We start from the raw sequence: 13672 nt of genomic DNA, 5'->3' as shown, positions 1-13672 counted from the left end.
ATTACATTTATCTGACAGTTGAATATGCCTAAAGAGAGCATTATTAATATTCTGCGTCTGAATTTGGTAACCATGTTCGTACATCCTGTCCCTGAGTCTCCTTTCGGTTTTCCCTACATAAAACCCTGGACAGGACGCACACATGGCTAAATATACAATTCCCCTTGTTTGGCAATTCCCTTTTACTGGTCTAATAGTTGTCTTTAGATCATTCCCTAATGTAATATACTTTTCTTGACAAATAAACATACATTGGGAACATGTTCCACATCTATTTGTCCCTGTTCTATCTTGACTTTTCATGTTCTCATTCTCAAAATTCCTTTTTAAATTCCATCCTACCTTATATACAAAATTAGGGTTCTCTCCCCCTATATCCCATAACTTAGGATTATTTTTAAGTATAACCCAATTCTTTTGTATAATTTTTCGAACCTCATTTGCTTTCTGTCCATAGGGTATGACCATTGCTTTTTCAAACTTCTTCGAAGAAGTTTGAAAAAGCAATGGTCATACCCTATGGACAGAAAGCAAATGAGGTTCGAAAAATTATACAAAAGAATTGGGTTATACTTAAAAATAATCCTAAGTTATGGGATATAGGGGGAGAGAACCCTAATTTTGTATATAAGGTAGGATGGAATTTAAAAAGGAATTTTGAGAATGAGAACATGAAAAGTCAAGATAGAACAGGGACAAATAGATGTGGAACATGTTCCCAATGTATGTTTATTTGTCAAGAAAAATATATTACATTAGGGAATGATCTAAAGACAACTATTAGACCAGTTAAAGGGAATTGCCAAACAAGGGGAATTGTATATTTAGCCATGTGTACATCCTGTCCAGGGTTTTATGTAGGGAAAACCGAAAGGAGACTCAGGGACAGGATGTACGAACATGGTTACCAAATTCAGACGCAGAATATTAATAATGCTCTCTTTAGGCATATTCAACTGTCCGATAAATGTAATGAATTTAAGTTCTGCATTTTGGAGAAAGTCCTAAGAAACCCAAGGGGAGGAAATTATAAAAATTATGTTGAAGAAAGGGAGACTAAATGGCAAATTAAGTTACAAGCCAGTATGCCCCCAGGTTTGAATGAAATCATTTCTATTAAGCCAGTGTTGAATAAAAAGGCAGAACAGTATAATTAAAGCCTGTAAAAATCCACTTTATGTTGTTTTAATTAGTTTATGGATTTAAAAACATTTTACTGAACTATAATAGTTCATTTTATTACATGTAGTGTTTCAATGAATGTTTTGAATTACATTTTAGAAATATATTAGTAGGAATTGTATTGCTTGGTATGTGCAAGATAGTCAAATGGGAGCTATTTTTTTAAATGTTAATTGTTTTATAAATTAAAGAATGACATCAGAAATGGGTAGGGTATATAAAGGGGATGAAAATGTAATATGGCAGATTCTGATGAAATCCCCAGGAGGGGATGAAAGCGCTCAATCTGTGAATTGTTCGTGGAATAAAAGTTTTTATAAAGCAGTTCCTGGCATTGACAGTGCTTTTTTAGCATTTATTTGTGGACTTTGCACTGTTGGGTTTTTGGACATTCATTTTACTAATAAATATACTTATTTTTTCAATAACTCAATTTTTTACATTTTTTTCAATACTCTAAATGAATAACTTGTATCTAATTCCTTTTAATTGGTCAAAATACTATGCTCCAAACTTTATATCAATCATACTGGAAGACAAAGGCTGATATCTTGCTCTCCAACATTTACAATGCTAAGGTGGACATGACCCACAGTGACTGTAAAGCACTTACAGACTCTGTTTGTAACTAATGGTGGTTAGATATCTAAGAAAGTCAATTTAACAAACACATACTGCCTTATAGTTGGAGCAGATATATTCACAGAAAGCTACATTCTTTTTAACTTAGCAATACTGGCACATTCTGAATGACAGATTCTAAAACCTGACAGAAGATAGTCTAGTTATATATTGCTCTTTTTAACTCAAAGTGCTTTATGCATAAAGATAAACACTGCAAGTGAAATGCTTGAATGTCTAATGGCACCCCAGTACACAAACTAATGAAATACACAGAACCAGGCCTTCAGTTTTAGAGGCAGGTGCTTAATTGATGTGCTATAACCACTTCCCTACAACTACTTATAGATTCTCGGCTGTGTCTGGTTTCAGCTTCATATTGCTGCAGTTAGATTACTGCTGCACTTGTCTCTTACAGTCTTAAGAACTTCCACTGTATTTGCCCTCACCACTTTCACTAGAATTGTACTCCAAGCATTTATCATGAGCTTTTCAGTACTCCTCACATCATTTTACAATTACATGATTTTAGAATCACTCCATGCCCTCTGTTCACTAAAAACCTTAATTTCTAAATAATGCCGCAGCCCTCTACACACACTCTGTGCCACTGATGCATCATTTAATGTTTCTCTTGCATCTGCCCTATCCTTTTCTCTGTACCAAGATGTTCATACCATGTCTCTTTTGCCCATCTACACTTGCTATCTGACTTGCACCTTATACTCTGTTGACATTTACATAGGTATCCTGCCATACGGCAGTAGAAGGATCAGCAGCCTGCTGAATAAATCAGAAAGATGCTGGGGTATGTATGAAATGATTTCCCTAGCAGAAACAAAGTGGTAGCGATGTAAATGAACTGGTCATTCATGTTACCTTACTTGCGTATGATAGGGATTAATCTGGATTCTAGGCCTCATTCTAAACAGTAGGTATCATAGGGAGCTACTCTGATTTTATATATCTGCTAATGAGACTAAGGGTGGTGACATCATGCCCCAGGATAAAGATACTATAGTTGAAGGACTGGATGCCAAAACAGGATTGTGGAGTTAATCCAGGTTTGCAGTTTAACCTAAACTCTGGATCACTGACCTTCTGCAACTGCATTCCTGCTAGCAGTTCTTTCAATAGGTTCCTCCATCACTGCAAATGTTGAACACTGTTAAAGTGCTTGAGCTTCTTTTTACAGCATTGGTGAGTCATATGATTGAATGCCAAATGCTTTAAGACCACCAACATCATCCCTAGCCCAAAAAACATCTCTAGCATTATTAAATGATTACCGGCCAATTGTACTTACCTCAGTAGTGATGAAATGTTTTGAAAAAATGGTCAAGGATCACATAATCCTTCCTACTTGATACATTTAATTCTTTACAATTCACATACAGGCCAAAACATTCTACTGTGGATGCCATATCCTTAACACTCCCTCTCAACTCGGACCACCTAGAAAATAAGGACTGTTATGTATCCATGCTGTTCATAGACTTCAGTTCTGCCTTCAATACAGTAATTCCACAAAAACTGATGTCTAAGCTGAGTAATCTAGGCATAGAAGATAAAATATGCAACTGGATCCTCAACTTCCTGACTGAAAGGCCACAAATAGTTTGAGCAGGAAAACATCACTCAAACAGCATCACCCTAAACACGGGGTCCCACAAGGTTGCATACACAGTCCACTTCTTTTCACAATTCTAACACTTGACTGCACAGCTACACATCAGTCAAACAGAATCATCAAATTTGCAGATGACACCACAGTAATCGGTCTTATCAAGAAGGAAGATGAGGGGACCTACATGGCGATGGTGAACCGACTCATTCATTGGTGCACTCACACTAACTTAGCACTAAATGTTGGGAAAACCAAGGAAATCATCATCAATTTTAGGAAGGAGTATAAGCAACACACCCCTATCATCATCAATGGTGCTGCAGTGGAGAGCGTAAACAGCACTAGATTCCTAGGGGTACATATCTCGCAATTCCTAAGTTGGCCCACAAACACTTCCTACCTTATAAAGAGAGCCTAACAACATCTCTACTTTCTTAGGAGACTTCACAGAGCTAACCTCCCCCCACAGGTCCTACTTACCTTCTACACAGTCACAACTGAGAGCGTACTGAAAACATCGTTGTCTGGTAAGGATCTGCTCTCAAGCTGATAAGAAGGCACTGGATAAGATCATTAAGCCACAGAAATCATTGGCTCCAACCTACAATCCCTACAGGACATATATTCAAACCGATGCTATAGTAGAGTCCGAAAACTACTGAGGGATATACACCCTCCGTCTTATGGAAGGTTCAAAGTCCTGCCAACAAGGAAGTGCTACAGAAGCATTACATGAGGACATCCAGATTCCATAACAGCTTCTTCCCACCCGCTAAATGGATAAAACATTAGTTATATGCAATGTGTCATTGTTATTTACATAACTCTCTGCAAAGCTCATTTTATACATCTCTATCTGCAGTATGAAAACTGCAGACTGTATGTTTATAGCATACATTGGTGTTAGGTAAGTTTTACATGTGTGCCTCTTTTATTTATTTATAGTGTATATCCTTATACCTTTACTAAGTCTGTTCCTGTTGTTGTATTTGTTTTGTTTCTGCTGTAAAAACGCTTTTGATTTTTTACATCATTTTTTAATATCTTATTTTGATTTTTAGTTTTGCTATTTAAATTTTTATTAATTTAATCTATCTTTCTTCTTTAAACTGTCATTCTTACGGTACAAGCCTGAGTATTGAAATTTCGTGCAGTGATATGCACTTTTTCCTCTGTGTTGATCTGTAAAGTTTACTCTGACTTCATACATGAGCAAGAATCAGTGTCATATTCTAGTCACAGATTAAAAAAAGAAATAGCACCTGTGGCGGTCCTGACTTGTGATCTAGTGACTGCAGGTATCCCTTGAAGATTATATTTTTTTATGCATCAAATAAAGGGACCTTCCAACAACAGACAGAAGCTCTGAAATGTGCACTGCTAAAAACACCACAGGATCTTTGGGACATGTGTGCCTCTTACCATGTAAAGGTATAGTGTGTGGACACAAAGCACCAAAAGCTTGCTAACCATTGTATAAAGAAAGGATTCTTTTAAGTGTCTCTATGCCAATGGCATTATGAATGATTTAGAGGTTTGCTTGAGTTACTACAGAAATAAAAAAAAATGCACAGCTCCTTAGATCCCCTCAGCTTACTTCCTACCCTTCTTTCTTATAAGGTGTGTGTGTGTGTGTGTGTGTGTGTGTGTGTGTGTGTGTGTGTGTGTGTGTGTGTGTGTGTGTGTGTGTGTGTGTGTGTCTATAACTAGTGTATTCTGGAGTCACTGCTTTCTAGCTACCATGCCATTCATATAATTCTAGAATGTTCCATATGAATGGCAGTTTTGAGCACTGACACTTCAACATGTGTTTCCATTACTTGTACTAATTAACAGCAGAATCAAGATCACCTTTTGTGAGTCATCTCCTTCACCCAGAAAACTGAAAATAAGCACACACCTCACCTCTTATTATGTGCATTAACACATAAAAAGAATACATAGGCTGTAACGGTGGTACATTTCTAAAGATTAAGTATTAAGAGCACATGCTCTGACTATGATAGTAGTTTTAACCGTGGGAGCAAAGGACTCACTGTGAAGACTTAATTCCTGAAATGTCAAGATAGTTTATCTGCTTTCTGAAGTTCTAAGATATTATCCTACAATAAGTTTATCCTTAATGTGTCTGAGCTAGTCATGCATGTTATTAAGCTGAGGTCTGACAACATAATCTTGGAAGGTCCATGACATCATCAAATGCTTGTGATAACTGCTTAATGCACTCAAGAAGATTTCTGATCCTCTGATGATGTCATTTAAGGCTGTTGAGCACAAAACTAGCAAAGATAATAATGACCACCCTTGTTGTCACACCAGTGTCAAACAGGAGGGGGAAAAGAAGATGTACAAATCACATGTCTTCTCAAAGCAATCTGTACTGGTAATGGTTATAGTCATGACCATGACAATATGGTACCAGTTTCATGAGCAATATCTTGAGAACATTTTTCTGCTGCTGGGCTAACCAAGTAAAGCTTAAAGGCAATGTGGATTTCACAGTATTTGTAGCCATCTCATTTTCCAAAAGAAGGCAACTAGAGAGGTGACTCAACACACTCTAAAACTGCCATCTTTGATAATGGTCAGCCATACTCACCTGGGATACTGAAGACAGCCTGCCTACTAATCCTTTGAGAAAGTATGAAGAGGTATTTGGAAAGGAAGATTTCACGTAGCTCAACAAGGCAAAGAATTATAAACCTTGCAGTAAAATTCACTAAAATGTCTATTGCTGGTATACTGAAATAAACATGAAATACAATTCCATTCCTTCACTGCTAAAAGAGCTGCAAAGCTGAAATGGTAAATTAGAGATTTGAATTTCATTTTTACTTTACTTGTGCAAAAGTCACTTTTATGTTTTCAGAGGTGACATAGGAGTGCTGGTCAGGTGCAGTGACAGTTGGTAAGTGAACATTTGCCAAATCAGATTCATGACTAAAGGGCCGGTCTGTTTGTACCTTACTGTCTTAAACTACTGAGCTACACAGCAGGTCCTCAACTTATGACAGGCGACTTATGAACATCCAGGCTTACAATGCTCATAATGTGGCATTTGTACACATTAAGTATGTACACATCTTTGGTGTTCATATCATACTGTATTGCACAATACAGTGTTAGGATTTTCAACTGCAGACAAACTCAGCTTACAATAAGGTTGCTGGAACAGAACCCCCTTGTACATTGTGGGCAATCTGTACTTAAGATTTTTATAATGGTCAACAATACAGCATGAAAACTTAAATTCCTATAGCTATTGCATAAGTGCAGAAGAAAATTATCCAATTCAGCAAGCAGCAATACTTAAAATTACACGGTATGGCTTAAGAGCAGTCACCTTGTTACTAGATGTTTAACAAGAAACATGCAAGGAATCATCCTGTTCCAGGCAAAACCCTAAAAGTCGGTAATGACTTATACCACCTTCCAGTGAAACAAGACTGTCAGCCTGGTCTTCATTCAGTTAAAGTGATTGTTTCATGTCATTTTACCCTTCCTCCATGAAAATAACACCATAATCAATCATAGTACAAAATACAGAAGTTGTCACTTTTAGAGAAACATTAGGAAGTGATAAACAGTAATAGCAGTACTTTTAAATAATACATGCCACAAATTCATCACCAGCCTTATACTTAATTTGGGGTTACACCAGGAATGAAAAACTATAGGAGAATCAGTGCTTATCTAACATGTTAATGAGCATATGAATCTCTGAAGAAAGCAGAAAAGTATCCTAAATCTGAGTTTGGTTACCTTCCTGCTTGTTATAAGCAGGTGAACGGTATGACATAGCTATATCCAACCTTGCAGCCACTGAAAAAGCAGCCAATGACGGTACAGGCAAAGGGTGACTCAAAACAGATGTATGAAGATTTTGTTTTACTGTCTACATCATATTTTATGTATCTCTTTAATAACAGCTATTTTTCATGAAAAAATCCACATTAAAAAAAAAATCTCAGGTATACATAACACAAGCCAAATTTCCTTACCTATCCTTTAGCAAGAGTATTAATGTAGTGTTAGAAGTGCTGTATAAACACTGAGGCAAAATCTCTTACAAACAGGCAACACTTCATAAGGATATGGCCTAAAAGCATAATGCACCTCTTTAATAGGCTTGCATTTCCCAGCCCAGGGCATTAATTATTTCATCATTTATAAAGTGCTTTACTGTACAAGACCTAGTTTCAAGCTGTTTTCAGTGGCTTGGCAGTTTATGATCTACTGTTCCCAGAACAGTACAACCTTCAGCTTCATAGGACCTGCAAATGGCAAACTATAAACAGCCCTTCAGCCTTCATTATATTCACATAGGGAACAATCTTCAAATGAGTAAGAACAAAAAATGTGCAAGTCAAAACCAAATCAAGGAGCTACCGGCTGATTACAATGCTTAAAAAAAGTTTTCTGGTACGTAACCTTAACATGTTAGCAGCACAAGACAGAAATTATTTCCATTTCATACTCTATAACCACCTCAAAGCCAGAGGAGGGAGAGGTACAATACAGGGACATTACTTCAAATATCAGTCTCCATGAGACATGCCCCAAATTCACATGAACACCATTAGCCCAGTCCATTATTCAGAAAATCCTGCGTATGATGAAAAGTGCATCTGCATGTCATTAATTACTTTGTTTACTCTAATTAAATCCCAGAGTTCCCATTTAAACACAATCAACAGAACTATAGGAAGTTGCGTGCACCAAAACTATCACTTGTGACACATATACAGTACATGTTACAAACACAAGCATAGCCTGTGCTTCTAGGAATACAATCCTGGATATTATAAACAGATTAAAGATGTTTTGTAAGGCATTCAGTTAGATACTTTCCCTGAAATGCAGGAAGGTCTATGCAACAGAAGTGATTGTTAATGAATATACAAACACACTGACAGAAGCTGATAATATTGTTTTAGAGACTAATACAAATTGTTGCTCATTTCAATACCTGAACAACAGTGGGAAATACTAAGTAATCAATGAATTTCCTTACAGTGAGAAATTGCATTAAGCACTTTGTCTCTACTTAGCAATATTAAGGTGTTGCATTAAGAGAGAGAAAGAATAAAGTTACTGTAAGAGAAACCACTCTGTAGCCACAGACAGAGGTGTTGCTTTAACAATGTGTATGCAATCCTCTCTGTAACACAGAAGAAATATTTAAGTCATATTCAGTCACATCGTCCACTTCTTCAAAGCATGTTCTTGATTTGCCTTTTTTTCATTTTGTGAGTCAGCATTTTAATATTCCCTAGAAAATCAAAATGCAAATTGCATGTGTTACAGAATTGTCTATTATTGCATGTTTTTGTAATCTTCAATTTTCACTTCCTGATTAAAGTCCCGTAGGTTCCTGAGGGATTGTTACATTTCCTGGTTTGTTTAATTAAAAAAAAAAAAAGCAAGAAACAAAAAATAAATAAATAAACACCAATGTTCTCCTTCAATAGGCACGTGATGATTCTTCAAGGGGGCCCACAGGACTCCGTGGATTCAAGGTGCTAAGAGGACGGAATGTGAAGCTTGATGGGTCATACATATATCGGGGTGCTGGGAGGCTGCCACTGATACTCTGTAAGAAAATGCAAAACAAAAAAGCGATTCAGTCATACATAATATCAAACGAGAACTAATGAAAGGAAAAAACAAACATATGCTTCAGTAAACAGACGATCCCAGTGGGAAGAAAGGCATCACGGTAAGAATGAAGTAATCTCATGTGTGCGTGGGAATTCTATTTTTATCGATTCTTCTGAGTTAGGTATAACAGCTTATAGAGAGATGAATTTACATGGCTAAAGTAATACTTCACAATAAATTAGCCCTCTCATTACAACCCAGTATAACAGTGATAATCTTTCATCTTAAATGTACTATCAACAAAGGTTAAATTTTAAAACCTTTTGTTTTCTCTTGTTGTTTACAGAAATTACAGAAGCTTCATGTCTGCAGAAATTTATAACAAATTTCCAACCATATGGCCTGTCCTGCAATACTTGCATGGCTCATTTTACTCATCATAGTTTCTATCAAGCAGTTGACATTCATCATTGAGAGTTACAATAAGGTGCATGTGTTTTATTTCTGACAAGACATATTACGTTTAATGTGAACACCATAACCATACTTTCCAAAGAATCTTGTCTTAGCAAAAGACATCATAGATGAAGTTATGTACTTTATGACAGCTAGCAGGAAACATAACAATTATAGTTAACATTAGCTCAGAGAAAATACAACTATGCAGAGCATGTACAGGCTGCATTAAATACATACAACAGCAGTGCAGGCTGCTATATTTTAAAGAAACCAAATCTGACAACAGAAAATCAACTGTTTGCTTACTCTTCTTCATTCCCTACCTTTTGACAGCTGCTGATCCTAGGGAAAAACACTCAAACCTGCCTCCAGAAGATCCTGAAGGCATTTCTGAAGTGCATCATTTCTGACCTCTTAACATGTTCAAGGAGACTATTTTGTGCCTCAGCAACCTGAGCACACCCCCCCCCAAAAAAATGGTCTATTGTGCTGGTAATTACATATATGTATATATAAATATACATGCACATGATATGTCACTGAACAGAATTTTAGAAAAATAAAATGAAAAAAAAGTAATTGACCCATCAGATTATCTGAATCAAACAGCAGTAATGATCATTACATCTGCAGGAGTGCAGGGAAAGTCCTAATGCTCCCCTTACTACAAATATTACTTGAAAGTACACGACCATGGAGAGCATGGAATATGAACTACCCTTTCACCTCAAGGATGTGTGGGTGTGTGACCCCTTTAATTGTAATATACAGGTAGTAGGTATTTTTGCCTCATATTTTTGGTCTGTTTCTCATAAACTTTTTGGTTTTCCAGCAAATCACTGAGGATTGAAGTCACTAAATAATGACATACATTCTAGTTTCAGACTTCATACTTGCAGAAGATTATAAGAGAAATATGTAAAATCTATCCCAATTTTGGGGCTTTTGTTCCCCTATTATTTTAGGCTTTGTCCAGATTTCTTGCAATAAGTGCTTGAGAGGTATGGTAGGAGGATTGGGGAGGGAATGCAGGGGAACTAATACCCCTAAAAAATATGCTTATGCTGCACAATTTCTGTGTAATGAAACCAGTCTCTTGTTAGTATTTCTCCATTTGTGAATGCCTCAAGTTCTGGTCATGTCTAAAAAGTGTTCCTAGATATGTGCACTTACCTTGCTAAGGATTTTGCTGTTATTGCCTGTAGTATAAGCTATTTGTTTTACTCTTCTCACCCACTGTTTTTCATAGATCTATGATGCTGAGTGCTCACCCAACAAAGCAGTATTGTTCTTGAGTAAACCTTTACTATATACTGTCTCTTGCTCATTTTCTTAGAGCTCAGCAAAGTCTGGTGTCCTAGCTTGCATTCCTGAAGCCTTTTACTTATATTCAGTATCACCCAAGCAAGGTTAAGCATCTTTGACTGCTAAATTGCACTTGCGTAAGTTATTTTGAGTGACCACTACTGTTTCCTGCCTTTATGTGTGCATTTCGCTGTATTTTTGTTAAAAATGCTCTTCCTCTCACTGTTACTGCTATAAGACTGTCTTGGAATTGTATTCAGCCAAGGGATTTCTAGCTAGCTGTTTAATTGGTTTGTGGCAGCACTGAACTTGTGGGTCTCTTCTATTGTGTTTTAAATTAGGAGGACTGGGTTTATTCATCTTGTGGCAGGAAGTATTTGCCTGGTCTATCTGAGTTGGGAAATATACAAAAGGACACACACACAGTGTTGTCATCTTATTGGGCAGAGGGCTCATTGTTTAGTTTTCATCCTAAGCAGATTGAACAAGGAGAAAATAACTGCTATTTGCTTATCTGGAGCCATGGTCCATCAAATCACAAACGCATTCAAGTCAGTATACCACAGGTACCAGTATGACTCCATCATAGTCCATGTAGGTGTAAATGACCTGAGATGTACCTCCCTGACCTATATGAAGATAGACATTATAGAGCTTTCAGATTGTGTGTCTCAGGCAGGTTTGAGCCTAGCATTGAGCAGCATATTACCGTCACTGAGGATGATGCCACAATATGAGCAAAAAATGACTGATTTAAACTGGTTCTCTTTCTGGTGTTATTCGAAGGGGATCCAATATTTGCCAGCTTGGGAGGATATGGTTAACAGACCACCTTGCTTTGCCAAGGAGGGTCTGCACCTTTCCCCTCTAGGTTTTCAAAAAGCTAAAACTTTATCCACCTCCAGAGTGCCTTTTTTAGGCAATGCCAAATTGACAAAACAAGCAACACGTAAAATCAGCTCAGCCAAATCTCAAAGTGTTACTGCTCCGTGCCAGGAGCATAAATAAAAAACTACAGTCCCTCCAAACCATCCTCATGCTTGAAAATATAGACATCTGTGCAGTTAATAAGACATGGTTTAAAGCAGCAGAGTATACCCCAGCAGTGCAAGGTTTAAGTGCCTTCCACACTTTTAGACCAGTAGCTGCACACACAAGGACTAAAGGTAAGGTGCCTCAATATACATCAGCAAAACGCATACCACACAGGTGGTTAAACAGTATGACATGCTGGAGTTCCTCCACATGCAGATCACCACTGACAAAATCCTGTATCATATCCTAACCAGTTATAGGTCACCCACCATGTTCCAAGAAGCTGACAGTGCATACTTGGACCTGCTGGAGACACTTACCATCCAACCTAAACCCTATTCATGGGAGAATTTAATTATCCCTCTGTAGACTGAGAGTCCTACACAGTCTCAAATCTACAGGCACAGAGTTTCCTGAATTTTGTAAATAAAAACACTGTTGATTAAACAGTGTATACACCTACTAGAGGCTCCAGCACACTGGACCTTGTTCTCACAAATATGCTACACATCCCCCCAACCCCATGTCTCATCCTTCCTGGTAAGGTCTGACTATTAAGCTGCTTCCTTCAAAGTCAAAACCAACTCTGTAATCCCATTAAAACCAATAACAGTTAGGAACTATCACAAGGCAAATTACCTTTTATTAAGTGAGGGTTTGTCAAAATTCAATGCCCAACCAAACCCCAGGAACACAGCAGCCTATGCTGAATTTCTCACATAAATTATATATAACCATGTTAATGGCTGCATAGAGACTGCTGTACTTACCAGGAGTAAGTCCAGGACTAACCCCAGAAATAAACTGCCCTGGTGGCATCCCAAATTAAACAGGATACATAACAAATGGAAAAAAAATTATGGCAAAAATCTGGAAGACTAATTCCCATAAATATAAAAACCCTCTCATCAAACTAAGTAGGCAGGTAAGAGGACTAATTAGGTAAAGTAAAGCCAACTTTGTGGTTAATATAGCCTCCCAGGTGAAAGATAACCATAATACCTTCTTCAGCTATGCCAGGAACCTCAAGGACAGCACATAGTGATGTGCTGAACTAGTAGTCAATGGTGCCACATTCACTGAGCCTGATGATACAGTGAATCTGTTAGTGGAAAAATTCATTTCCAGCTTTATCCCCTCTCACCCCCAACCAGCTCCCCCAAAATACACTCAAACACATCCCCTCCAACTGTTACTAGGAAGAGTGTACTGGCTGCGCTCACTAAAGCCAATAAACATGGCCTCAATGGGCCACAGTAACATTCCAGGATGTCTCCTGAACAGTCTAAAATATGACTTATCAGGATCCTTGGAGTCATTATTTAACTACAGTCTTAAAACAAGCTTTGTATCATGTGAATGGAGCACTACAACAGTCATCTCCCTTCATAAGGGAAGACCTTCAACAGATCCTGGAAACTACAGACCCATTAGACTGATTAATCTTATTTGCAAAGCCATCAAAAGAATTATCATGAAAATTATCAACAAGGACATAGGAGACCTCCAGACAATGGATCCTTTCCAGTTTGGTTATGTCAAAGGTAGGTCACAGTTACTGAATCTGGTCAACTTCTTTTAAAAGGTCACTAAGGCAATGGATGATGGGAAAACTGTGCATGCTACCTCCCTAGATCTGCATAAAGCATTTGATACAATACCTCACTTGGTTATTATCAGTAAACTTATGGAACTAGGTATAAACCCCTTTATTACACAATGGATAGCTAGCTGGCTCACTGATAGAACTCAGGAGGTTAGAACGGGTGAGACCACCTCCACATAGAGGACAGTTACCAGTGGAGACCCCCTGGGTTCTGTGCCAGGTCCACTCCTCTTTGG

The 13672-nt window shown here is 37.6% G+C and overlaps 1 protein-coding gene across 1 annotated transcript in view; it reads right to left on the bottom strand.

Annotated features, from left to right (window-relative positions):
* Window positions 1-5095: 5095 nt before the first annotated feature.
* The window catches only part of LOC122813006, a 1596863-nt gene continuing 1588286 nt past the window's right edge, over window positions 5096-13672 (bottom strand). The window contains exon 5 of the mRNA XM_044085111.1: window positions 5096-9023. Coding sequence (XP_043941046.1) covers window positions 8895-9023 — 129 coding nt within the window. The 3' untranslated portion in view covers window positions 5096-8894. The remainder of the gene's footprint in view (window positions 9024-13672) is intronic.

The sequence above is a fragment of the Protopterus annectens genome, chromosome 1.part1 (genome assembly GCF_019279795.1).
Source record: "Protopterus annectens isolate FY-2018-M chromosome 1.part1, PAN1.0, whole genome shotgun sequence".
Lineage (NCBI taxonomy): Eukaryota > Metazoa > Chordata > Ceratodontiformes > Protopteridae > Protopterus > Protopterus annectens.
This window is presented reverse-complemented; position numbering and strand designations above follow the sequence as displayed.